At 42.0% G+C, this 25,981-nt stretch overlaps 3 protein-coding genes and 1 long non-coding RNA gene across 9 annotated transcripts in view; 2 read left to right on the forward strand and 2 right to left on the reverse strand.

Moving 5' to 3' along the window:
• obscnb (obscurin, cytoskeletal calmodulin and titin-interacting RhoGEF b) overlaps positions 1-5,838 on the forward strand; it is a 53,985-nt gene extending 48,147 nt beyond the window's left edge. Inside the window, exons 71-82 of the mRNA XM_076744274.1 lie at positions 58-217; positions 417-533; positions 621-785; positions 866-1,024; positions 1,115-1,292; positions 1,433-1,546; positions 1,671-1,838; positions 2,016-2,118; positions 2,236-2,365; positions 2,540-2,633; positions 2,855-2,897; positions 3,408-5,838. Of these exons, the coding sequence (XP_076600389.1) occupies positions 58-217; positions 417-533; positions 621-785; positions 866-1,024; positions 1,115-1,292; positions 1,433-1,546; positions 1,671-1,838; positions 2,016-2,118; positions 2,236-2,365; positions 2,540-2,633; positions 2,855-2,897; positions 3,408-4,518 (2,542 nt within the window). The 3' untranslated portion in view covers positions 4,519-5,838. The remainder of the gene's footprint in view (positions 1-57; positions 218-416; positions 534-620; positions 786-865; positions 1,025-1,114; positions 1,293-1,432; positions 1,547-1,670; positions 1,839-2,015; positions 2,119-2,235; positions 2,366-2,539; positions 2,634-2,854; positions 2,898-3,407) is intronic.
• A 40-nt stretch (positions 5,839-5,878) lies between these two features.
• guk1a (guanylate kinase 1a) lies at positions 5,879-14,241 on the reverse strand. 3 transcript variants are annotated; one of them, XM_076744277.1, is made up of 7 exons: positions 13,920-14,241; positions 9,527-9,640; positions 9,109-9,150; positions 8,766-9,001; positions 8,492-8,576; positions 8,319-8,404; positions 5,879-7,233 (listed from the first exon to the last, which is right to left on the reverse strand). In XM_076744277.1, the coding sequence occupies exons 1-7, from the start codon at positions 13,939-13,941 to the stop codon at positions 7,195-7,197; spliced, it is 624 nt and encodes a 207-aa protein (XP_076600392.1). In that variant the 5' UTR covers positions 13,942-14,241; the 3' UTR covers positions 5,879-7,194. The 3 variants fall into 3 exon arrangements, with proteins under 3 accessions (XP_076600392.1, XP_076600391.1, XP_076600393.1); XM_076744276.1 differs by lacking the exon at positions 13,920-14,241 and adding an exon at positions 12,966-13,141; XM_076744278.1 differs by lacking the exon at positions 13,920-14,241 and adding an exon at positions 10,264-11,373.
• c12h1orf35 (chromosome 12 C1orf35 homolog) lies at positions 13,134-17,843 on the forward strand. Its single transcript, XM_076744275.1, has 8 exons — positions 13,134-13,762; positions 14,551-14,701; positions 14,790-14,835; positions 14,945-15,027; positions 15,750-15,822; positions 16,015-16,094; positions 16,182-16,304; positions 16,899-17,843. Exons 1-8 carry the CDS (start codon positions 13,666-13,668, stop codon positions 17,152-17,154), a joined length of 909 nt encoding a protein of 302 aa, XP_076600390.1. The 5' UTR covers positions 13,134-13,665; the 3' UTR covers positions 17,155-17,843.
• Positions 17,844-18,982: 1,139 nt separating this feature from the next.
• LOC143328863 (uncharacterized) lies at positions 18,983-25,486 on the reverse strand. 4 transcript variants are annotated; one of them, XR_013077855.1, is made up of 5 exons: positions 24,944-25,486; positions 21,001-21,176; positions 20,744-20,824; positions 20,518-20,594; positions 18,983-20,412 (listed from the first exon to the last, which is right to left on the reverse strand). It is a non-coding gene; the product is annotated as an uncharacterized LOC143328863 (long non-coding RNA). The 4 variants fall into 4 exon arrangements; XR_013077853.1 differs by lacking the exon at positions 24,944-25,486 and adding an exon at positions 21,755-22,360; XR_013077856.1 differs by lacking the exon at positions 24,944-25,486 and adding an exon at positions 22,039-22,346.
• Positions 25,487-25,981: the final 495 nt, after the last annotated feature.

The following is a 25,981-nucleotide window of genomic DNA, read 5'->3' on the forward strand; positions in this document are numbered from 1 at the left end:
AAGAGATTCACGGTAAGGTTTTCAGTGCATTCATGTCTCCACATTTATTGTTTTTAGGGCATTCCTCCCAAAGCTGAACGACTGTGAGACAGATGATGATGTCGCCATGTGCTTCCTGAAGAGCAAAGAGGGCTTTGAGAAGTACCTCCAGTATCTTGTTGGTCAGAGTCAGGCTGAATCTGCTGTCAGTGACAAGACTGTCCACCGTTTCTTCAGGGTAACGCCAGAACTGCTATCTCTGTACTGTGGGTTGTGCAAGTAATTTGTTTTTCCAGCCGAGCTAAAGCTTCTTTACTTACATCCTTTTACTTTCTGTATTTGCTCCCTTCTAAGTATCGTCATTAAGGTGACTGTGGAAGGACTCTACACCAGTATGATTATTTGAATGGAAAAATCTTGGTTTCCTTGCATTGTAGGAGTACACTGAGAAAGCACAAGCCAGCGCAGACCCTGCAGGCCCCCCTGTACGCAGCATCAACGCCTGCCTCCAACAACCACTGGACAGGATTCAGAAGTACAAGGCCACCCTCAAGGTGACAGCTTTGACTCACCATATGCATTGAGGTTCCTATGTCACTTGCATGTGTAAGGTTCTGAAATCTCTCCTCCAACATCTTCAGGAGCTCATTCGAAACAAGGCAAGAAATGGCCAGAACTGCTGCCTCCTGGAGGAAGCGTATGCCATGGTGTCTGCGCTCCCACAGCGCTCTGAGAACACACACCATGTCTCCATGATCGAGAACTATCCTGCCACCCTGGAAGCATTAGGAGAGCCAATTAGACAGGTAGGTTGAGCTGCTGTGGCATTCATGATTAGTACAATGATTAGAGGCGTGATTGTGTTTGTTTTTCCTTTTGAAACCAGGGACCTTTCCAAGTGTGGGAAGGGGCTCCAGGAATTAGGACGTCCTCTAGAGGTCACCACCGCCACGCCTTCCTGTTTAAGAACTACTGTGTAATCTGCAAACCCAAGAGAGACAGCAACACTGATACACAGGCATATGTCTTCAAGAACATGATGAAGGTGAGACTTTTCTTAGAATTTCTTCCTTGCTGTCATCTTTCCTGATCAGCAGACTAAACTGTGTTTTTCGTCTCCCTCATCTTGTTGCAGTTAAATAACATTGATGTGAACGAGACAGTGGAGGGCGACGACCGTGCCTTTGAAATCTGGCATGAACGTGAGGACTCTGTGAGGAAATACACCCTGCAGGCCCGAACTGTTACCATCAAGAACTCATGGCTGAGAGACTTCAGAGAACTTCAGCAGCGATACTGCATGCCTGCATGGAGTGAGTGGAACACACACACACACACACACACACACACACACACACACGTAGTCTAACTTATTTCTTTATCTTATTCACTCAGAATGCATTTTAATATTCTCAGGCGTTCAACTATAACCTGTCACAATCTCATTTTATAGGTCCTCCTGACTTTGATGAAATTTTGGCAAATTGCACAGCAGAGCTGGGGCAGACTGTTAAGCTGGCCTGCAAAGTCACTGGAGTACCCAAACCTGTGGTCACATGGTACAAAGGTACGCCATCTACACTGTTTTTTCATTTGCTCCACTGGGTACATGCCCTTAACCACAGACTGACCCCGTATACAAACAGCATCTGAGGCCAAATATGTTGCATTGTTTCACTTGTTGGATGCAGATGGACGTACTGTGGAGGCAGATCCTCATCACATCATCATCGAGGACCCTGATGGCTCCTGCACACTGATCTTGGATAACATGACAGCAGATGACTCTGGCCAGTACATGTGCTTTGCCACAAGCTCAGCTGGCAATGCCAGCACGCTTGGCAAGATCACAGTTCAAGGTAAGTGGCATTCAATGTGACTGTGTCCTAAAAGACCAGAATGTTTTAATTTGTAATAATAGTGCAACACAGACAGCATGAATAGTGATTCATCCTGTACTCTGACCAACATCTAGAATATAAAGGGAGTGGTGCCAACCATCTTTAGACATGTATTTTTTTTCACGTTTCTTCTAGTGCCTCCTCGTTTCGTGAATAAAATGAGGAATGCTATATTTGTTGCTGGTGAGGAAGCTCAGTTCACCTGCATCATACAGAGCGCACCCAGCCCCAAGATCAGGTATGCACACATCGATGAAATTTGAAACTGACAGAACCCTTTTGATTCAGTTCTGTTGCCCCATGTGTTAACCTCCTCCTCTTCTTCTCTGGCTGTGTGCACCTGTTTATGGTCAAGGTGGTTCAAGGATGGCAGGCTGCTGACTGACCAGGAAAAGTATCAGACCTACAGCGAGCTCCGTAGTGGGGTGCTGGTCCTGGTAATAAAGAACCTGACAGAGAGAGACTTGGGACACTACGAGTGTGAGGTTGGTTGGCAAAAAAAACTCTAAACGTTCCTTTGTGGTCACAAATGCTTTACAGAACAAATCAATCACTTTAATTAGCCTTATAATGGTGTTTGCACCCAAGAGTTGAAGTCACTTGATATCAATTAGCGACAGTCTTTAGGGATCTAAAAATATATTCCCTGCTTTTGCCAGTTGTCCAACCGTCTGGGCAGTGCCAAGTGTGCTGCTGATTTAGTTCCACCCTCTGCTGTGGCTCGCACTGGAGAGCAGGCCATCTCTATTGAAGGTAGGAACACTGATTTATTCCCTACAAAAGGAGACTCTGGAGTCTTTGTATGATAGGCACTTTTTTTCCAAGCTGAATATTAATGCTTTTAACACAGTTTTAAGGATGGACACTGAGTTAATGCATCTTGTACTCGAGATGACATTTGTTTGAACTGTAGCTTTTAGACTACTCATCTTATTTTGTCTGTTAAATGTCATTTATTCTGCTTCTCCCCTTAGTTACTGAGCAGGAGACGAGAATACCAAAGAAAACCATCATCATGTAAGTGTGAACAGGCTAAAATTATCCTTGTGCCCGGAGCATGTCTGTTGCCTGGGGGATATCAGCTCATCCTCTAGAAAATCCCTCTGTGCATTACATGTCTTTATAACCGCAGTAAGAAATGTGAGAATATAAGAAAAAACGTTAATGTAACTGTGAGATTCAGCTTCAGCCACTGTGATACAGATGCTGAAAGTTTTATGTTTTTTTGTCTTGCTTTGTATTGCTCACTAGAACATAAAATGGACTTAATGGCAATTTGGAGTTCTTTTGTGTGAGTGTGTGTGTGCGCTTCACCGCGGTCCCTTGTATGCATTGCTGTGTTGTATTTAAAGCCTGACTGCAAAGCATTCTATCACACGGACGATGAGAGGATGGGCTGTCTTCACCTGGGTGTTGTCTTCTTTAACCGGCATCTTTATTACTGCAGCTACAGCATTTCTATTTGAGTCCAACACTTCGTTCTTTAGCTCTAACAATGTCTGTGTCGCTTCTCTCTTTTAATGCCAGTGAGGAGACCATAACCACTGTGGTGAAAAACCCACGCATGAGGAGGCACAGGTCCCCTGGCTTGACTATTATCGGAGCCCACCGCTCAGAGACGTCCACCCCGGAGCCCCCTACAGCCAGGCTTAGGAGGATGCCCACTCCCAGAAAGACGACCGTCCCGACCCTGTATGTTACTGAACCAGAGGGTGCTGAAGCCAGGTCCATGGAGAGCAAACCCAGGTGGGTGGAGGTGGAGGAGGTCATCGAGTACAAGGTGAATAAATCGCCCAGGCTGTCCAGGAGGAGAGGCGTCTCACCAGCAGGGTCTGATCGTGCAGCCACTCCCTCCAGAGCCAAAAGGTCTCCACCAGAAAACCCGAACGCTAACAATTCCAACAACAAGGTGGTGGAGCAGGCCCAGCTGCAGGGAGACGTCAGCAGCCAGCCGCTCTCCTGGGAAGAAGAGGAGGCTCCTGTCACCTCCGATTCTGTCTCTGGAATCACCGAAGAGCCACATGAGCTCTCGTCTGTCCTGACTGCAGCTGGCGAGGACAGCGAGGACCTGGATGATCAACAAACTGTCATCTTTGAACCAGATGATGAAGATGATGATCACAACTCGTTCAGACATCAGGAGCCTCTGATGCGAGGAGGCCGCGTCCTAACCCTCGAAGACTTGGAGGATTATGTCCCAGAAGAAGGAGAGACCTACGGCTCGTCCAACACCCACAACAGCGCCACGGAAAAGCCCTGTGAGATCTCTGTGCTCCAGAGGGAGATCGGCGGATCCGCAGTGGGACAGCCGGTGCTCCTCAATGTGGGGCGGCCGGTCGTGGTCCCGAGGCAGAGGAGCGGCTTCTTCAGTCGCTTCAGAGAACATCTCTCCAGCAGCCTTTTCTCACCTGCTGTCCCCCAAGCCAGCGGAGCCCAGGCCAGGACGGAAAGACACGTCCCCATCCAAGTGAGCCACGCACAGCTGGAAGTGAAGCCTTCATACTGCTCGGAGGTGCAGAGAGTCGAGGGCGGGCAGCAGAGCTTTAAAACCAAAGTGTCAACTCAGACCTATGGCTACACGTCGGTGGGCAACCCAGTCACTCTTCAAATCAGCGATAACCTTCACCAGAACCAGTAGTATTTTAATTTGGTACCACAAACCCTCTCAGTCTTAAATGGGGACATTTCAACTTAAATGACGAATGAGACTTATCCTAACGTAACGCATATCTACTGCATTTGACAAACCATTCCATTTTGAAGCTGCCCATCAGAAAACAGGCTCATCCTCTGAGTCTTTTTCTTGACAAGTGGTTGGAGTCAGATGGTCTCTTTGGACTTGGCAAAATGTAATCATAACTATGTCACTAAAAGTCAGCCCCAAACTGCTCTGACGCCTGTTTTTATGACACACAGTGGACAGAAACCAAAACATGAAGGTTTTTACTGATGAACAATTTCATTGTCTATTGAGTTAGCTTTTGTGAAAACATCATATTTCATTTACACATACCTTTACAAAATCGTTAACCATGACCCACAGTTATTAACCAACCCAAGCATTGTCCTCAGTGGACACTTGTACTACACGCATAAATTAATAGTAATAATAGTATATTGAGGTAGGTGTATTTTTTCAGGTTTACTTTTGTACCTTTTGCACTGTTGCAGTGCCTTGGATTTCTGGAGCAGCAAATGTTGGAGTTTGTGACTGTTAATGAGGTCATGACAAAATGTTTCTACTTCAGTGAAAGTTCATTTAAATATGGAACCCTGATTATGTAAAATTAACAGCACAATTTAGTGACCGCTGTGGTCCACAGGCTGTTGTTTAAGTGTAATCAAAGATGCAGTCTGATTATAGTCAGTTTAAGCAAAATCAAACACAACTTCTCTATTACTCTGGGTGTTTGTGAATGATTTATTGATGAGCAGTCACACAACCTGGTTCACATCAGATTTCTGTATTTGACTGCATTTACGTCCTTTATTTTTTGTGAAACCATTAATTGAATGTCAGCCTTTTGGACATTATGTGTCTGTTAATGCAGTGCAATTACCTTTGAATTTGATATCACGGGGATATTCATGTGCGTTAGATATTTAGACGAGTGACTGCATGTATTTGCTTTTCAAAAGCAGACGTGTTTATCCAGAGTAACCAGGTCTGTGCTGTTGTATTTGATTGCGAGCAAACGTTTTACTGTTACTTGAGCTCATAAAATTTACTACCTTTTCACTGCAATTTAAAAAATGACTAGGATACAGTATCCGTCCCCTTAAAGATGTGTGGTGTTTGTGTTGTTTTTCAAGGTCTTCTAGTCAGTTACAAGGATCATGTTATGTATTAATATTAAAGCACTAACAGATTGTAACTGCTTGTACTGTACATGTGTAGTTTTTGAAACACGTTTGAATACTCGGTGTTAAATCTCAATCAAATAAATCTACTGCAAATAACAACTACGGCATGATTCTTTCAGCACAAATACGAATGATTCTTCTTCCAGTATCATAACATATTTATTTAAGTTTTAGCAGATAACATAGTCTTACTGCTGGATGTTTAATGGGTTTAAGAAATACATTTTTTCACAACATTACAGAATGTAATCACATTACTAAAAGAGCTGGTTAAGTGTAGAATGACTGCATGCATCTCAGTGAGTATGGTGTAACTTAATCAAAGTGGAAAATTTTGGATTGTTGTGGAAAAAGAACATGCCAAATAACAAATGGGTCATCAATATTCTCTGTTTTCAAGTAAAAGAGATCTGTGTGCTTGATTTTAAGCAATACATAAAAAGTTAAATATGCCATTGAATTTTCCTTCAAAGTTAAAAACCTCTCCTTGAGTCAGGAATCAAAACAGTCCACTAAATGTCATTTTACTGTACAGGTGACGCTGCAAAATGATACACAATATAAAAGTATTACAAATTTACAACTGTAAAATAAACAGTTAAATTGTTCTTTTACAATCCCCCCCAAAGATACAAAAAAAATTGTTCAAAGTGAAGTTTTTTACCTCTATCGTGAGATTTAACCCTACTAGAGCACAACAGTATTAAGTTATCCAGCAAACCAAACTAATTGAGTTAGCACATCTGCAGCAATTTACAAAAACCCATCAAAGAAAAAGCATTTATCAGCTGAGCTGCATGTACTCCTAGCCGCCATGTTTTCCAGAAATCTTTTGTAGTGCTGAAGTGTTCAGATGAGGTTTCCCTCCTGAACTAAATGTGTGCAAGTGTGCTGACATCAAACTCTCACTGTGTCTGTCCCCAGTACATTTCACTGTCTGCAAATCTGTTTTACCAACACCGTATGATTCCTAACAATAACTTCCTCAAACCAACATTTCCAGAAATGCTTCTTCACACCCTTGAAGAACTGGTTTCATCCACATGAATGAGTTATGTCACTCCCAGTTCGTGTTAGTCCAGACTGGGGAGAGGTCAAAGCCGCAAGCCGTATATCTGTGTTCACTAAACCCTGTCCAACAGAACATCCTGCACACCAACCAGGTGCATATCAAGTAAGCATCATTGGAGTATCTTCTTCATAAAAATGAAAATAACAATATGGAAAGCGCTTCCTGTGAGTAAAAAAAATGTTCCACCTTACAACATGTTATATGGTAAAATCTACCACTAAACACCATGTAAAACCTACATATTTGTGTATACCCTGTGGGACATCTGAAGGTCACAGACCACCATCTGAGGGAATGTTCAAGACTGGAATGGAGGTCTGTGGTTTTGGTGAGGAGTGACTGGACGGGGCTACAAAGGTGTCGGGATGCAGCTGTCTCCTACGAAGACATCTTGATTTTTTTGACCATATTGATTTCCTAGAGAGGGAAAACATATATTATTTATTACACATACTTCATAATGCTGCCAATGTGGGTAGGCCATCTGGAAATCGAGACAAATGTACAACAACAGAGCAAGAAATTTAAAGCGAGACGTTGTAACATTTGCTGAACGGCACCCTCTGTGGCCACAAGTGGTAATTACAAGACATCGCTTTGTATTTTCCAAGATGTTCTTGAGTCAGCTGCTTGAAAGAAACCATAATCTTACCTGTGACGTGCTAAAATTAGAGTACACCCAAAATTCAAAGTGCATTTTTAAACTATGGGTACTTGGTTTCAGATGGAAGTGGATAAAAGCAGGCCTCTGACTTTTACAACAGTCGATTTTATGAGCTTTAGCTAACTAGCTAATTAGGCTAATGTTTGCTCCACAAGCTGTTTGAAAATATCTGGCCAAAAATAAGGCATGGAAATAAAGAGGTAGCATTGGTCTTGTATTGCACGTAGAGCTAGTTAGCCTCGATATTAAAAGTATGATAATGAAAATATAAGGCCAGACTATGAGCTATTTCAATCCAACATAACCCTGGCCTGGCTAACGCTAACGGGATTCAGATAACAAGTTTGGCTGGAGTGTAAACTTCCCCAGATCCAATAAATGCTGTGGATGTAGTTGTGAGGGAGCTTTTTCTAACACAGCCTGTGACCTCACAAAATAATGACGTCAGCTAACGATATGCTAACGGCGCAGAAGTAATGCTGGTTAGCCAGACATGCTAACATTTGAGGCTTACATTAGATCAGATAATCACAATGTTCAATCGATTCCTTACACGTTTGGTCTATTTTTTTTGTTTTAGATATCCAAAGCTTGTCAGGCCTCCTGTGCCCAGTTACAGTTGCTAAGCTATGATTGGTCGTCGTTCGGGGGAAGGGTTTTGGAAACTGAACTGAGCTTTCTATTTGTAAGTTAAAGATGACATTTTACTTCTATAAAAAAGTCAGTGTCACTTGAACTGAATCTAGTTTCCATAAAAACATGTTCATTCTGCGTGTAAAGGTATTAAAATGTGCTACGATGCTAACGTTGAGGACTGTGTTGTGCACTCGCAACTCACCTCAAGAAGAGCCTGTTTTAGATGCTCATAAGCATCCTCCAAATTATCATTCACAATTACGACATCAAATACACCAGCTTCTTTACCTAGAAGGAGACGTGATTGTGTTCAGTCGGGTTTTTAAAGTGTGTGTGGTTACATTTTTGCCAACAAACAAGAAAAAAAATACTTACTGAACTCCATGTCCACCTCGGCTGCCTTTAAACGCTTCTGGAGGTTCTCCTCTGACTCCGTTTTTCTGTCTCTTAAACGTTTTTCCTGAAACAATACAAGGCAAAAAACATGTCAATTCATTGTGCAGAAGGCATCCAGAAATAGTCCAAAACCTGTATGACCATGAACCTGGAGCACAAAGACAACTAAACATCACATCCAGGACCTCTTCCCTAGTTAACAGGAACCTGAGTGTGAATCCATTCAATGGGACGAACTTCCTTCTGTGCTTACCAGGACAGCCATGGATGGCGGCTGGATCGAGATGTAGATGGGATTGAGGTCTGTCGTTTTGATGTTCCTCACACCTTGCATGTCGATGTCCAGTATGCAGATGAGGTTCTTGGCCTGGACGTCTTGCACAGCAGCTTTACTCGTCCCGTACATGTTCCCAGAAAACTCTGCGTTCTCGATGAACTCGCCGTTGTCAATCCCTCTCTGCATCACGTCCCGTGTAACGTAATGGTAATCTGGAGCCCAAAAACAAGACCCACACAATAGAAATTGAGGAAACTACAGACTTAGAAGATGTGATTTACTGTTGCAGTAGTCATGAAAGAGGAGGAACATGCTGTACCTTTGCCATTCTCTTCTCCAGGTCGAGGGTTTCTTGTTGTATCTGAGGGTTGGATAAAACAGTCTGTACTTTATCTCTAATCTGTCATTATTTGTTTGATTAATTGTACAACTGTTTGGGCCAAAAGACCAAAGTGATGCTAATCACTGCTTGTTTTTTTGCATGCAGCAGTCCAAAACACAAAAAAACCCAGTTTCTTATCACTTAAGACAAAGAAAACAAGCAAATCCTCACACATGAGAAGCTAGAACCAGAAAGGGTTTGGCATTTTGGCATGAACAAGGACTAAAATGGTGAATCTGTTATTAAAATAGTTGCAGTACATAAAAAACATGCAGGAAAACTCTGGGTCCAGCTTTTCAAATATTAACATATGCTGCTCTTTTGTGTTTTATGTCACTGAGAGTGGCACACTTACGGGAGACGCTGAAGCCAAAGACGCTGCCATATTCTTTCATGAGCTTCTTCAGCAGAGTGCTCTTCCCTGCCCCGGACGGGCCGCTAAGCACCACAGGCCTGGGTCCAGCCATAGCTGAGGAGACGTGGAGAGCGGAGATTAGTTAAGGAAACAAGCGAGTGAGTCTGGAGGACTGACGCGTACAGGCTGGACTCTATGGCATGAGTCATAAAAAGACGTGGCAGTGTTACGGTGGATTATCGTGTTTAGACAAGCCTCGCTCTAGTTAGGAGAAACGCGACAAAGTGATAAGCCAGCAGCTCTCAAAGGCGAAACAAATGAAGAGGCCAAAACATCTCCCACAAGAGCAGAGGCAATCAACTGGTGGGCAAGCCAAGAGGTTTCCATGGTGCTGTCGAGGAGCAATTATTCACTAATGGAGAGACTTCCTCTGCTTGTGATGGAAGGAGAGAGCAGAACAGCTAAGAAATATGAGAGGCTGAGAGGGAAAACTGCTTTTAATGCAGATATAGGTTCATATTATTCAGGTAAATGCCAACTTTAAACTCCCATTAAATAATTATGCAGCCATCCAATTACACTGACACATGGATCAGCATACAGCCAAATAGCTACTTCAACATCTCAGCTTTTCTGTACTTTGATACCTTCTACACAACCTTTCTTTCATCTCCAAAATTTTTAGGTAAGCTTCTTAAGTAAAAATTAAAAGAAGCGGCTGTAGAGTTCCTCCTTACCTTTCCTCAATGCACACAGAGCTCGAGCAGACAGGAAATGCGAGTGGACAAGGAGAGTGTGATGTGTGCTGGTGGGTGGTGTGCAAATGCAGGAGGGAAGGGAAAAAAGTGGGCAGGGCCATGTTTACACACTGGTAGATTTAGCTGTCCAAGATACATTCAAAAAGCTGGATGTGTGTTTTATATCTTGCCCAAAGTCAGCTGGTTTTCAGTAACAACTATGAGCATCTTCCATTAGCAACAGACACTAACTGTGCTAATGAGCTCCTGTAAGTGAAAAGCTGATCATCATGATTAGTGGTTACAGGCCTATTACTCACATCAATATCAGGTATCAGAGAGGTTGGTAATTAGTCTGAAAATTAGTTATTCCACATGACGTGATGATGTGCACCAGATTACAGCCTCAGAGGTCTTTTTTTAGCCAAGAGTTTTTTCACAGCATTGAGAGCCTTCTCTCGCAAACCAGATGCAGCGAGGTTGTCTCTGCAGGTGCAAGTGACAAGAGGCGTTCTCCCCGGGCTCTTGAATGCTTCGCGTAAACAACGACATGGCTAATTAAAGCCAGTGAAGAACCATTTTTAGAGTCCCGTCCTGGAACAGGTATCACCACAAACCCTAAACCTCCACCACAGGATTTACAAATTTACAAAAAGACCAGGTGGAAAACCCAAAGACATTTCACTAACAGTGATCTGTGACATAAAAAGCAGCTAATCCACACGTTTGAGGAGATTTCTTGTTGTATATGAGGACTGATCGATATTAAGACATATTGCACGCACTGTGGGATGCTGTGTGTCTACTGCTGCTGCCTTTAATCTTAAGTTTAACTGATCTTGTATAGTTACTGTTTAGTTCTTTTCTCATTTTATATACTATCAATTATTTATTTCCTCTTTTTTAATCTGTACTTTTTATGTCCTTGTGCTGCTGTAATATCCCAATTTCCCTTCTGGGAGATCAATAAAGGATTATTTTATTGATGTCATAATCTGCACTTTAGTTGAATCTAGAGCTGAAACAATCAATCATTAATTAACCAGTTGATTGAAAATAAGTCGGCAAAATTTTCATAATCGATTTAGGGTTGCAACTAGTTAAGTTGTGACTAGCAAAAAAAAAAAAAAAAAAAAAAAAGATTCATTTTTTGTAGTCACAGTTTCCTAAAGGTCAAATTATGTCTTTCAGTTGCTGATAGTTGTTGATTTTCTGTTGATCGACAGATGCCTGTGGTTGTCATATAGATATATGTTGATGTTTTTTAAGTGAACTAATGTTTAACAAGACCTAATCTGTATTTCTTAAAACCAAAACCTGACATACAATCCAGCACCTACACAAGAATCAACCCTTTGTACTTGACATGGAGCCGTCTGACAGGAAATGAGAGACATGTGAGTTTACAATCAGGCGCTTATTGGAAGCTGCACTGTGCTTAACTTTAACCACGTGCTCTGAACCCCATGTGATTGACATTCGCACAAAGCCACATTCAAATCATATGAAATCTATCAGTCGGATACAGTCTGAGAGCAGAAACAATAAACTGATGAATGAATTAGTTGATCAACAACTGAAGGTGTATCAGCGACTACTAAAATGGTGAACGCTGATCGTTTAATGTCGTGTACGGAGTAAACTGGGTTTTCAACAGTTGGACAAAAGCAATCTGAATGTCACCTCAGGGAAAATGTGATGGCAATTTCACTTTCACTTTACTGATTGATCGAAAAAGACGAGAGAGCACAACACACGGGATGTAGTGTCAAAACAGCAATGTTGTTTGGCGAGTTCACCCTGAAGCAGAGGAGATTTGGGCGTTGTGTGGGCACAGGTTCAACCACGTCTGGCCTTTGCATATCCAGTCTAAAGCTGCGGTGTCTTCATTCCAAGGCATTTTATCTTCCGTCATGCCAAATATAGCACACAGAAACTGCAGAGTAGCACTGTCCATGTTTTATTATTACTACTGAGAGAGGGTCATGAGGGTTTGCAATCTTGTGCCAGAATTATCTAACAGATTAAAACTCTGGCACTGCAAAGTGCACTTTGACTCACCACCAGGAGCAATACAAATGTTGCGATTTGCATGCTGATTTCATGTTTTGGGGATGGTAAACGCAAACTAGAGAAGCATTTCCTGAAGAAAACGTGTGTACTTGCTTTGTGCATTGATTCTGTAGGGTAGGATTTTTGAATAACTTTATAATCGTAACTGACCTAACTGACCTTTAAAGTATGAGCTGAGTTAAAGATGCAGGAGTGGGGCTTTAAAACACCTCAGCATCAGGCTTTAATCCATAATGGAAAATAACCAAGTCTAAACATAATGATCATGTGCACATTTGTGGGCAATACTGAGCATTTTCATATAGCAATATTATGGCTCCCTGCTACAAGCCACGCACGGATTTGGCCTTTTAATCACTTTTGGTGGCATTAAAATTGTTGCACAGCCGTCACACTGATGGCAAGAAGTACGCACTCACGCTCGTGACTTAACTTCAGGTAATGTTGCATCAGCTAAACTTAATCCTGCTACGTGAACACACACAACAACCATCTATCTTCTTCTGCAACAACGCCGCAGAAGCAAACGGACCCCAACCACACTGAGGGGAATGAATGGCAGTATTAGCTGCGTAACGTGGTAGGCGATTCAAACACAACAGAAAATAGACAGATACCCTCCTTCCTACCTGACATTAGCCTGGAAAAATATTTCATAAACATCAGGAGTTACGTTAGTCCAAGATTTTAGGGCCGTCTCCGGGGGAATGTCTCCCTCCTCTGTTCCGTGTCTTCGCTGTGAAAGCCATTAGCGTAAATTGTGCTGTTTACGTCATCACTGCGGGCCAAAACATCAACACGTTACGTTCGCGAGCGTCGGCAACGCGCGCGGCAAAACACGGAAACGTGGAATTTCATAATCATTGACCGAAGACAGTAACGTTAGGCGATACACATGCAGCCATTTTAAGCATATAACTTTTATGAAACAGACTGATTGCTGCAGTTTCTTCCTTAGCGGAGGGATACACAGACGCACTGTCAAGCACCTTTATTACTACAGCTTTGTTTTTAGGCCTCAGAGTGACGTTAGCCATATAGCATAGCCTAACTTGAGTGAAACGCTGTTCAAACCAACTATTCCTCTTTCGCTCAGTAGTTAAGTAAGTAGAAAATTGGTTACCGGATCAGCTGCGGCTGTCAAAGTAAACACTACCGGTCCAGGAAACACGTTTTTTGGATCAACAAAGGGAAGTTAAACTTACCGCACAACTACCCGGATGAGTGAATGACGCTGAAGGCCTGACCAATCGCACTGCTCGCGTGCTAATGTGGCTACAGTCGGCTGGTCGAGCTAACACTCTGAGGACTTCACTGTGACTGTCTAAAATGTTTGGTTCTTCGAGATCAGGAGGGGTCCGAGGTGGCCAGGACCAGTTCAACTGGGATGACGTGAAAGCCGATAAGCACAGAGAAAATTATCTCGGTAAGTCTAAGAAATTGGCAGCCGAGTCCGCTATCAGCGTTAAGCAGAGAAGTCGCTAACATGTTAGCTATATGCTAACTTTCACCCACTAGACTTCTAAAAATACAGTTAAACCACACAAAGCGGCTTCAGTACTCTGCGTGCTTCTTCCCCATACCTTTTGTCGTAGAGTCCCTCATTACACAGTGTCTGGGCTGGTGTAGTAGCTCAGTAGTGTTTCCGTTTTCCCCTCTTCAGTCAGCAGGTCAGTTTGTGCTCCCTCCTTATGAGCGAGCACACGTAGCCACACCGCGATATGAGCCCACACTGCTGTCAGCATGCCGATCCAGACTTACGTAGCACCAGAGCTGTGACATGGAAGGATACATCAGAATGCACACTTTGAGAAGAAAATCACGTTATTTCAGATTCACGAACACGCGTAAAACACATGCTATGCGTACATTAAAAGGCTTTCTCTGACCACTTATCAGCAGCCTTGTTTTTGTAAGCGTGGTGAGATCAGCAGGTGACTCTGAGAAGACATTTAAGGACATCGTCTTGGGCTTTGGGAAACACTGATCAACATTTTGCACCATTTATTTTGGAATTTTATAGACCAACCAGTTAATTGAGAAAATAATTGACAGAATAATCGACAGTGAAAATAATTGTTGGTTGCAGCCTTGGTTCCAAGAGTCATCTCAGCGTTTGTCAAATATTGTAAAGCTGAGCTATATAACACAGCAGAAATAACATGTATGACACATCTCTCTAAACCGCTTTCAATTCCTCTGTCTTGTTTCCAGGGAACTCTCTGATGGCGCCGGTAGGACGGTGGCAAAAAGGTAAAGATCTGACATGGTATGCAAAAGATAAAAAAGGCGGAAGGGCCTTGTCCAAAGAAGAAGAACTTGCTGCTGTCAAGGCTGCAGAGCACGAGGCACTGATGGCTGCCCTGTAAGTATAACTTACTACAAGAGGAATGGTTGACAAACACAAGTGTGCATCAAGAAGTACAAACAGTTCATTTCCTTTCTCCATCTAGAGGGCACAAGAATGTGAAGAGGCAACCAACTGGATTGACTAAAGAGGCATGTCACTTTGTTTTATCTTTTCGCTCAAAAGCTTGTGAGCATTTTTAAAGAATTTGTCCTCTTTGAAAAGCTTTAATGAAAAAATGTTCCCCAATTTTCATACCAGGACCTTGCAGATGTTTGCAGACGGGAAGAGGCTGATGGTGAAGAGAGAAATGTGGACCGCATCTCAGGCTTGGGAAGCTCCAGGTGACATATTTATTTATTTCCTTGAGAACATTGCCAACTTTGGAATATACAACCCCCCCAAAAAAGTGTCTTCATCTACGTAATGTAAGGAGTACGGAAGCAGAGAATGGCAAATGCATATACTGTATAAAAACAACAGCTCTCCCAAGACACTAACCCAAAGTGGTGTACGCATCAGACAGCCTGTCTAGATCAGTGTTTCGCATCTCATCGTGAAATGTGACTGTGACTGGAACCGATGTGTTCTTGTGATAAATGATCTCGAAAAATCGGCCTTTTGTTTTCTTGAGATAACAAGATAAATTAAGCTGTTATCACAAGAATGGTCTCTGTTAAGATAACAAAATAAAAAACTCATGATCTCTAGATAACTGCAGTAACCACGGCTGTTCCAGGCTTCTTTTTTCAAGTATTTCTAAGCATCTGTCTTCATATTGTGAATATCCTCTTCATGGTAAAAAGAGCATTTCAGATATGTAAATGTCTGCCACCTTTGAGTGTTTCAGTTCATTAAGGTCCTACTTTCTGATGTTTGTAGAGTTACCCCGAGGATAGTATTGTGTGTTTTAGAGCAAATAGCATATGGGGAGGAGACATGACAATATCTGTCTCTGCTTTTCACAATGTTTTATTTTTACTCTCATAAAAATGCTCCTGTTGACATTTGGGTGGTGGTAAGAGAGTCTTTATCTAAACGAATGTGACTGTGTTTTCATTTACAGTGCAGGGTCAAGAAAAATGGTGCTCTCCCAAAAGGAGAAGGAGGCAGCTAAAATAGGCTTGCCTGTTTTTACAGTAAGTTTTTTTTCCTCACTCACAAATGTCACTGAATGTTTGAAGATGCAGATGTTTAGACTGTAAGTGCAAAGCAGTTTGATGGATGGAAAGACAGGCCTACCTTTCTGCAGGTAGCGAACAGGATTTAAGAGCTGAGTTTATGTAATTGGATCTATCGATGCAACGATTAAAGAAATGCTTTCTTTACAGCACCACAAAACAGACAGTCGTCCAGAAACCTCTGCAGTAAAGACATCTCAGAGTGAAGAAAAAGGAGATGTGGAGCAACGGTGAGTATGCTTCATATTAGTGGTCGTTTCCTGTTACTCACGTTTACTTCAATAATAATCATCGTCGCTACTTTATTTCCTCTGTAGGCACGAGAGCAAAAAGAAAAAGAAAGAGAAAAAGAGCAAAAAGGAGAAAAAGAAGAAGGAAAAAAAGAAGAAAAGGCAAAGAAGAGACTCGTCCTCCTCGGAGTCAGATGACAACAGAAAGAGGTTTGCTCACTATGACAAGAACACGTTCAAAGATTGGCTTGAAAACCATGTTCTCGCATATGTGGAACAATACCTCTATTTCCAACCTAAATTCGAATACAGACTTCTCAAGGTTGCACTGATGAATGAATCTGTATTTTGTTCTATTAAAGTTTAAGTATTTGCGAACTTGTTGACTTGAAATGAAAACAAAGCTTTCCTCTGTCAGCACTAGAGGGCACTAAAGCACTGTCCTGCAGGCTGCCTGTTGAAGCATTTTAAATTTGGGGTGCTTGCGTCACAGAAACTCTCTGTAATTCAGGTGTATAGGACTGAGGGTGGGCATGGCAGACTGAATAATGTAATTCGTGTGCTTCAATAATTTGTGCTGGTGAGAGAGGAAGCGTAATATGAAGAATACATGATCTAAGCTGTTGAATATACAGAAATGTGTCCACACACTAGCCTGTTACATTCAGTTAGAGCTGTCATTCAGTGTTTCAGTGGATGTCAGTATAAAGCTCATCCGGCAGCTTCTTGTCCCCCAGGCTCACGACATCCTACCCGATCCACCGCGACCCAATCATGGATTGTTTGTTTCCTTTCACTCCTCAGGCAGAGAAAGGACCACCATCATCATAATCCATCATACCAGAGTCAGAGTGGAGCCAGACCCCATGACAGCCATTCAAGGGGGGGAGCAAAGGCCGAGCGACAGCCCTCCTACCCCCATCACCGTCCCCAGCGACATGACACAGACTCCTCTGATGGGGGGTCTCCTGTCCCCCGTAACCCTGTCAGCCACAAGACGGCCCCTGCTGGTGTCACACAAAGCCACAGGCGGCGCCACGACACAGACTTGGACGACTAATGTCCTCCCCACCCCCCACCCCCCAATTCAAAGACGCATAACGCGGGCCGAACGCCCTACAGCAGCTCGACTGGCCCTGGAGAAAGGGCATGGATGGAGACAGATCGACTGACAGGCTTTGGCCTCGTGTTTTAGCTTCTTCACCAATAAGTCGGTCAGTCGGTCATGGGACACTGGTGTCTTTTGTTGCTTTTGGTTGTGTTTGACAAGTTAGTTTGTTTTTTTAACACATTTTATGTGATTAAACCACCAAATATCATGTTTTCTGTATTGTCAAAGGTTGTGTTTTTTTTGTTTTTGTCTCATTAGTTCAAATACTTTGCGGGATAAAACAATACAAACAGAACAAAAACAGTACAATGATCTCTTATTCCTCTGTCTGGCCCTGGTGGCTGTTACTGTGAGGGAAGGAGAGCAGACAGTGTGTCCCAATCCCATCATTTCTTGTGTGCTTTAACATTTTTCCTGGGAACTTAAGTAGGAAGATCTCAAAAACTAAAATGGATTGAACTGATATTCTTTATATAACCATTTCTGTGTTGAAGTATCATACATCTTTCAGTCGAGATTAAACATCTGAAGCTTGAGGTTGTATCATGAAACATCAGCGACACAGAAAATACTCAAATTTGAATATAGGACATTGCAGCTATTGCTTGGAAAATTAAACCTACATTTGGAAGATTCGAGCAAGTGAGTTTCTTTTAATGTCTTTCTTGAAATCTTCCCCAGATGCTCCTTGACGCCACTTTCGTCCTTGCACATCACCTCCATCCCACTGTGCCTCTTGCACTACTCAGCAGCTCCGGCCCTTTTCTTTTCTCAGTCATGCCAGCGCTCCTTAATCCCTCACCGTTCTAGGTTCAGCTCCCTGACTGGTGCGATACCATTGGAATGCTCTCGACTGGTTATAATAGAGTGTAGTGTTTGCATTTGCCTTGAATTGGTCTGAAAGAGGGTATTCTGCTGGCTGGCACCTGGGGGTGCACTAAAAAAGAGCAAGGCATTCATAAAGAAGAGTGCAAAAAACCAGGCTGGTCCTTTTATATGACCGAGTACCGTTAGACCGCCACACACAAACCAAGCTGATGGAGCAGCAGGAGAGGAAGCCACACAAAGCAGCCCTATGAGGGACCCAGGACTCGAACTCCCTCCCCTTCCACCGCCACCATACCCTACTGCCATGTTTTATAGGCTTGGCTGCATTAACCATAGCAGCCTAATCAACCTGCAAGAATGCTGTCCTAGATTGCCGCCCCTACACAATGTGGAACAGGGTGTGCTCCCCACATTACTGCTTTAACCCAAACACTGGATGGTTTACACCATCTCGTGGCATCACATTTCTCCATGGGTCAAAGGGTGACGGCCACAGCAGGTTGGTGTGACACCTGTTTTGGAGTTTGTTGTTAAATGTTAATATTTTATCGATGAATCAATATTTTTTATTAGTCGCTGCCAATAGACTGCCAGATTAACAAATTATAAGATCCTAGACTCCAAGTGACATCTTCCAATTGCTTCTTTTGTCCCTACAGACCAAAAAGTAATTTATTTTTTTAAATATTTTTTATTATATAAAACTGAAAGCCTTCTTAAAATCACATTACAGTAGAACGCTGGAGACAATACTGGACATTCTTGACCGCTCACTGGCTAAAATGTCAAATTTGTTGAGTTCTGGTTGATTAACCAATAATCTGAGCACTAGTATATTTGAAAGTGGTACAATTACATCTACAAACTCTTTTAGATGCAAATTTTCAGTGGAAAATGACAAAATACTACAAATCAGCGAGTAAAATTATTTTGAGCAATTCAGCAAACCTTAGCATTCAGCAATTTTATTGCAAAAAGTGACAGAATGGAGAAACATTTTTCATCTAGTCACTTTAATTTGTGACTTTTCCTCAATATGTTTACACAAAAAACAAACTTAAGATATTAACAGAATTATCAAATAAGTAGGCATTTTAAATTAAGCAGTGTTTAATGTACCTCAGTCATCTTCAGAGCAGCAAAGTAACACCAACACCTTTTACAGAAGAACCTGAATATGAGGCAGCATGCGTCTTGGATGAAAAGGCATTTATCTGGCTTCTGTTTACCCCGAGGACAATGTGCCACGATGGAAGAAAACTGGCTACTGACTTAGCATGTAGTTGAAAATGATTTTATACTGCCATTAAAACACCATTTTCCTTATTTAAGAGGGCATGACTTGTCAGGGCCTTTAGTGAAGACATGAAGGCCACTGTAGTGTGCAACCTAACGCAGCACACATCAGTTACAGTGCAGGGAGGCCGGAATACGTGATCAGTGGGGTAATAGTTCCTGTGCAGCCTGATGACGTTAACAACCAGTTGACATGATGCCCATTGATGTAAACAAACTACATCATGCAGTTCTGCTAACAAATTAATTGTGAAGGCAGCACATGATAAACCTGAGACTCAGGAATACAGAAATCTAAAGCTGACTGAACAGGCTGCCTTTCAAACAACCATAAACAGATGTCAGATCATTGCAGCATTTCTCAAGTCAAGCCAACATACTGTATAACAACGGCTGGTAAGTGTTCACAGATGGGAATTTCACCCTGGACAGAGTGATGTCTGTACAGAGTACAGCTTTTCAATGCCAGTGTTCAATAAAAGGTCATTAGGGGGGCTGGTACATGTAGTCACTGGTTAAAGTAACCATAGTATCTGCAATCAGAGGAGTGTTTTATTCAGTTTATAGAAACTTTAAAGCCCCTCGTGGATCACTCTCTACAGTACGTGTGATCATAACAAGTCATCAGGTCGCTGAGGCCAACATGTGCTGGTAAATTCTTTCCCTCTCCTCCCTTTTCTTATTCAATGCATACATGGCTGTCCAACAACCAGAAATAGAGAAAAAATGTGTGAGTGCAATGAGCTGCCCCATGACCAAATATATGTCCAGTTATACAAAATAAAAGAAAAAAACCGACAGCTTTACAAAAACAGATCACCTCCACCTCTCACCTGTGTGTTTGTGGAAATGTCAGCTGAGGTGAGGGCAGCTTCCCATACATTTTCTGGATAAAAAAAATCTCACTTTTACACCACCTTATGAGTAGAGAGCAGGGTCAGAGATGGGGGTGAGAAGATTAGTTGTGGATAGGAGGTGATTCTTAATGGTTCTTGAGCTGATGAGACAAACAATCCAGTCCTTCACAGAGGCCATCCCCAGTGGTGGCACAGGTTCTGTTGCATTCATCGTGTTTGGAAGGTCCTAAAACAACAGACATCGAGGAAACATTAAAAGTCAACCCTGTGAATACAACAGGCAAAATGTTTACAATACACATCTGCATATGTCAAAGTTTTTCATACTGACTTGTTTGCTGGCACATACTCGCACAGCATCACGCAGGTCGTCCTCTGCCAACACCTTCAAGAGCTCTTCATGAGCCTCTGCACACCGGAACAAGAGCAAATGGGGAACAAATGAGTGTGTGAGTGATGTGTACTGTATCATAAGCAGTGAATATTTTAAAAAAATCCCACGAAAAAGTGATTGATTTAAAGCTAACAGGTGTCACTTCTGACATAACTGAACGTACCCTGTGTGTTCTGGACGTAATGATGTCACAGTGGTCGAATTTTGTCTTGACCACCAACATCCCATAATGTCACATTACAACCTGAAAGGGAAAAAACAATAATAATCACTATGTAGACGAGCTTAAAAGTTCTTATTTAACAGCAGTAAGGGCACACGACACATGTAAACTGGCTTCCAAGAAAACAATTATTACATGAGGTAAAACACACAACAGCCATGTAACAGTTTCAGGCAAAGCATCATTATTATACCTACTGTGAGAATTGTAGTCACAAACTCTCCAGTCTCTCAAAAGTACGAGCTCGTATAAAACAGTCGTCTTTCCAGCAGGATCCAGACCCAACATGAGGATCCTCGTCCTTCCTTCTTGAACATTTTAAAGATGCTGGCAAATGCATTCCTCATGTCTGCTGCTGATGGGGAACCTACTTCTGCAAAGTAAAAAAAAAAAAAAAAAAAAAAAAAAAGGAGAAACATAACATCAGATCAGTGAAATTAGGATGACAGACAAGAATGAGTAGTCAATGAATCAACTGAAACAAAATAAATCTGCAACAATTTTGATAAGTGATTAAGAAAAATGCAAAACATAACCTAGTTTCAGCTTCTAAACTGTAAGGACTGACTCTTTATTTTTGTCTTACAGGATATTAAACTGAATCTCTGGGTTTTGGACAGCTGGCCGCATAAAACAGGAGCAGATCAACACGTAACATTTCCCCACACAAACCTCATTTGCGTTCAGTGTCTGTGATAAAATGTTTTGATTGTATTGGTTATAAACTAGCAGGAATAATGTGGAGTCACAAGAATGATTGCAAAAGAGATCAATATCTTATACACAACCGATGCGTAACACGTTAAACACGGCCTTGTTTCCAAAAAGGGACCTAAACAGGGACATTATACTTATCAAACACATATAAGCATCGAAAACAATAGTACAGCATTGCCTATAATCACCCAAGTGTCGTGTGTGATAACGCTGTAAATTGCAAACACTCCTCACTTGTGTGCTGAGGTCACAAATGCAGCTATCCTTTAGAAACAAACCGCAGTCATCCTGCCTTTGGACAGACGATGTTCTTGGCGATTTAGACTATATGTTCACAACCGAGGAGGCTCACTGGAGTACTTTTAGGACATTTTGCTTGCCAAAGAGCAAAGCTAAGAGCTGCCATACTAACGTTAGCCTGTGTAAATAACGTTAGCTTGCTAAGGTACAATGCTAATAGCCGTCCGACCAGTTCAGATTTTAAAAGTTAACTGAAAACTACTTTATAGTATGCTTACATTTTACTGTATTTTGCTTCATGCAACCTTAAAACAAGTCTGTGGACTCTAGAAGAAAGTAAGGAGATACTAGGGGCAAATCAGATTAGTTAGCTAGTCGGCAAAGTTAAGATAGCTCTTTGCACCAAGTCACTGTTGTACTCCGCGTCCTCACTAACTGCGGTCATGCTAACAGTTTCACTCGTAAACGCGTGGCTTTATGTGCGACTAACGTTATATTCAGCGAAAACGGCAATAAACTATCTCCTTTAAAGCGTCTCTTACACAGAGAGAGCACACGTTCCCTGTTTTCTTAAGGAGTTTCCTTCCTCAAGGAAATGGCGATGTTTTGACACGTCAGAGGTTCCGTCCAACATAACTTCCGTGATCACCAGACTGAGAGGTGTCGCCCCCTGTGGCCGAGGGGAGAATTATTCGATTACATGCACAGTTTTAAGCGTTTCAGATCGGTTTATTTTTTAACTTCAGACATCCCATTGAGCTTTTATCACAGCACTAAACTCACGAAGGCACGTCGAGCTTGAAGGTTAGTTCAGCCTTGGGAACAGTAGTTTTACAAAAGAATCTTGAACTTTATGTCCAACTAGTAGTTTATCTTATCTTATCTTTACTTTTTTAATAGATACATATTTCAAATTCATACACAGCACTACACTGTTGTCAGTCATTCATGATGTCTCACAGATGTTGAAGTTGTTTTGCCTCCAACTACAATATAGTGTGTTAAAGTGTGTTGGACATGTAAGGTGTTCAAATAAAGTTTTGCTTCTAAGGAGTAAAGTGTAATATTATTGAACTAGTTGAGCACATATTGTTCCAATATCAACACACAATACTGTCATTTACTGTCATTTCTTCTTCTTCTTCAAGCAAGACACTGAGCTCTGTACTGCTCTGCTCCACCTGCGGCAGTGCTATATACAACACTAGAAAATTCCAATTACAACAAATATATCATGCAGAGAGATAGTTTTGTAGTTCTGTTCTGTGGTTTCTACAGTTTTGAAAAGGTGAGTTTTGTGCACTATTCAATCTGATTACATGAATCTGAGATCCAGTGTGGATCAATTCAGGCGGTCCTGATGTGAAACAGAATGGAAACTCCTAATATAGCATAAAATGATAAATTATAGATGATGCTTGTGAAGTGGAAAAAGGAGCATCCTGGTGAAAACCTGCAGTCAGTCATCCAGTTTAAACTGAAATCTATAGAGCTGTTTGTTTTCAAACTCTGCAATTTCCACTTTCCTTTTGATCCACGACCAGGTCATTAAGGGAAAGTCTGACTGCGTCATTGTTTGGCGAGTTGAATTTTAACCAGGGTCAACTATGCCTGCTACCCCCAGCAGAGGGGGCAGCAGGAGGGGAGAAGGGCAGGAGAGAACAGCAGGAGGGGAGAAAGGTCTATAGTTGGTGATGGACCACACAGTGAAGGCTCATAATGCTGTCTCACTCTGCAACCATAATTTGTGGTTTTGCCCTGCCAAATGCCTGAGAGATCGCTTTCAGCATATTTTCACAGCAACTGCTTTCTTTTTTTTATGTGTGGAAGGTGTTCACTGCATAGCAATTGTTTTGATTCTTGTAGATTCAGACATTGAACTCTGTCAGCTAAATGTCATAGAGATGATTCAAATCCTGATTTCCTGTCACAAAGCTCTCAGCATCTTTTTCCCTCTCTCTTTATCTTCTCTGTCTTTGGGAGGTATTGTTTGAATCCAAAGAACTTTGTTCAAAGACAGAAAGAAGTATGTCTAAGAGCATGTTGCCAAAACGTAATGCTACAAGTGATTTCAGCTTTAGAAAACATGCAGCTGTGAGACAATCTTTGCAGAAAGGAAAGCATTGTTTGTGAACTTGAGGTTTAATAAAGGCTCAGGTGTCTTCAGGTGAAAACACAAACTCTGACATTTTGGTGTTTTGACTTCAACAAATGACATTCACGTTTCTTTGATAACTGGAAATTCTGCAACCTGTGGCTTTATCCAACCGTTTCAACATATCAAAAAACACACAACGGTAAACTGAAGATAAGACAGTTCCTCAGCTGTTGAAAAGGTTGCGTTCACATTCATTTGTGGCACACTTACATGATGGCTGTCTCTTTCTTATAAAGAATGACATCCAGTACGTACAGTCTGTCTCTATCCAGTATGTAGTAAATTAGATATTTGTCAAAGTTTGTGCAGTACTGACAAGTTGGGAAAGTCAAATCTGCATAACAAAGCATTTCTCTCCCTGCATTGTACTGTAGTGAATACATTTTCTAGTATAGTGACTTTCCTTTTAGGTTTTAACAGTATCAGCAGAGAACAAGGGCTTGAAATCCACACTGTTCTGTAAATTCTCAATGCAAAATATGACAAAACTCTACTACAACCTTTCCAAAAACAAGACAAGGCTTAACAAGACAAGAAGTAAACTGTTGCTGTAAACTGTTTGGTGATCCTCCATACAGCTGGGAAAAACTAAAGTCACCCCCCCCCCTCCCATTCGCCTCTTTGCACAGTCAGAGCACAGGTGCAGGTGTGGAGGTGTGAACACAGAGATCAGGGCAAACACGTGCAATGAAAGCTGTCAGAATCATATTTTATAACTGCTGAATCTTCTGCAGCCAATTCACATGTCTGCAGTCTTAGATAATCCCTTTTCTGGGATATTATGCCCACAGGCTGACAACCTCTGTAGACAAGTTGTTATCGTTGTCTTCTAAGATGTACATTTTGAATTCAATTGAGAAATATGAGACAGAGATAATGCTCAGTGATCAACTGGATAGTCTTTGAATGGACAATTCACAGTCAACAGCAGTTGACTTTTTTTTTTATATAAAGGTTTTTAACAAAAATTTTAAAAAGCAGACTTTATTGGGTTGACATGATCAAAATACACATTTACAACGTACCATGTAGTGAGCCGAAGACACTTTAAGGGTCCTTGAGGTAGTGCTAAGTCCACCTGTCCATGCTCCACGGGTAAACACAGTGGTAATATCCATTTGAAGGGCTCTCCTCCTTCCTCCTTTCTCCTTTTCGGCTTCATATCTCACCAGATACTGACAGCTGTAATGTGTGGACAGAAGACTAGAAATAGGACAGTAGGGGGTGTATATATTACACACACCCCCTCAAACACACACACAAACACACAAACAAATTCTGATGGCACCGCTTGTGTACTCACTTGACAACTTTCTCCCACACATGCACAAACATGCGCACACACAGACACATGCATGCATTCTCTCTCTCTTTTTTAAATCCCTTCTTTATTTGTGTCAAATCTGTCCCCAGAACACCTATTTCCACCTTCGACCTCAGAGGGGACAGCAAGAGTGGGACTCTGGAGATTTTCAAAGAACAAACCTCTTTTCTGCAGCGCAAATTGGCTTTTGGTAAGTATCTGGGCAATGTATACGGACTACATCACCACCTGAGAGATGTTATCCAAGTTGCTGAGTCATTTGTGCCCAAATCAACGTAAAGTTATGGGAGGCGGTGCAGAAAGGCTGGTCGGCAGTTTGTGAATGGAGGAGGGCTGCCAAGGAGCCAAACAGGCTTCGCAGTAGGAAGTGGGTAAGGATCTCAGTAGGGGCCTTACTCCCCTCTGAGACGAAGCCTAGCAAGGATAAAAACGCTCAGTAAGGGGCTTGGGAACGCTGATCTGGTGTGCGTGTGTTTGTGTGTGTGTGACAGAGACAGAGGCAGATAATGTGTGTGTGTACGCATAAGAGAGATGTGTTATCTGCAGTTTTGTGAGCCTACACGTTTTGTTAAAGAATTAATTTTGCATTTGGAGTTCATATATGTGGTATGTTGTTTCAATAATCATGATAATCATGATAATAGACACACATTATGAAATGGCCCTCGGGCAACCAATAGACTGCTGTGTGAAGTGTACAAAGGGACTGGTTTGGGCAAAGCAGTGCTGGAACTTGGAT

This window comes from Chaetodon auriga, chromosome 12 (genome assembly GCF_051107435.1).
Source record: "Chaetodon auriga isolate fChaAug3 chromosome 12, fChaAug3.hap1, whole genome shotgun sequence".
NCBI classification, from domain to species: Eukaryota; Metazoa; Chordata; class Actinopteri; order Chaetodontiformes; family Chaetodontidae; genus Chaetodon; species Chaetodon auriga.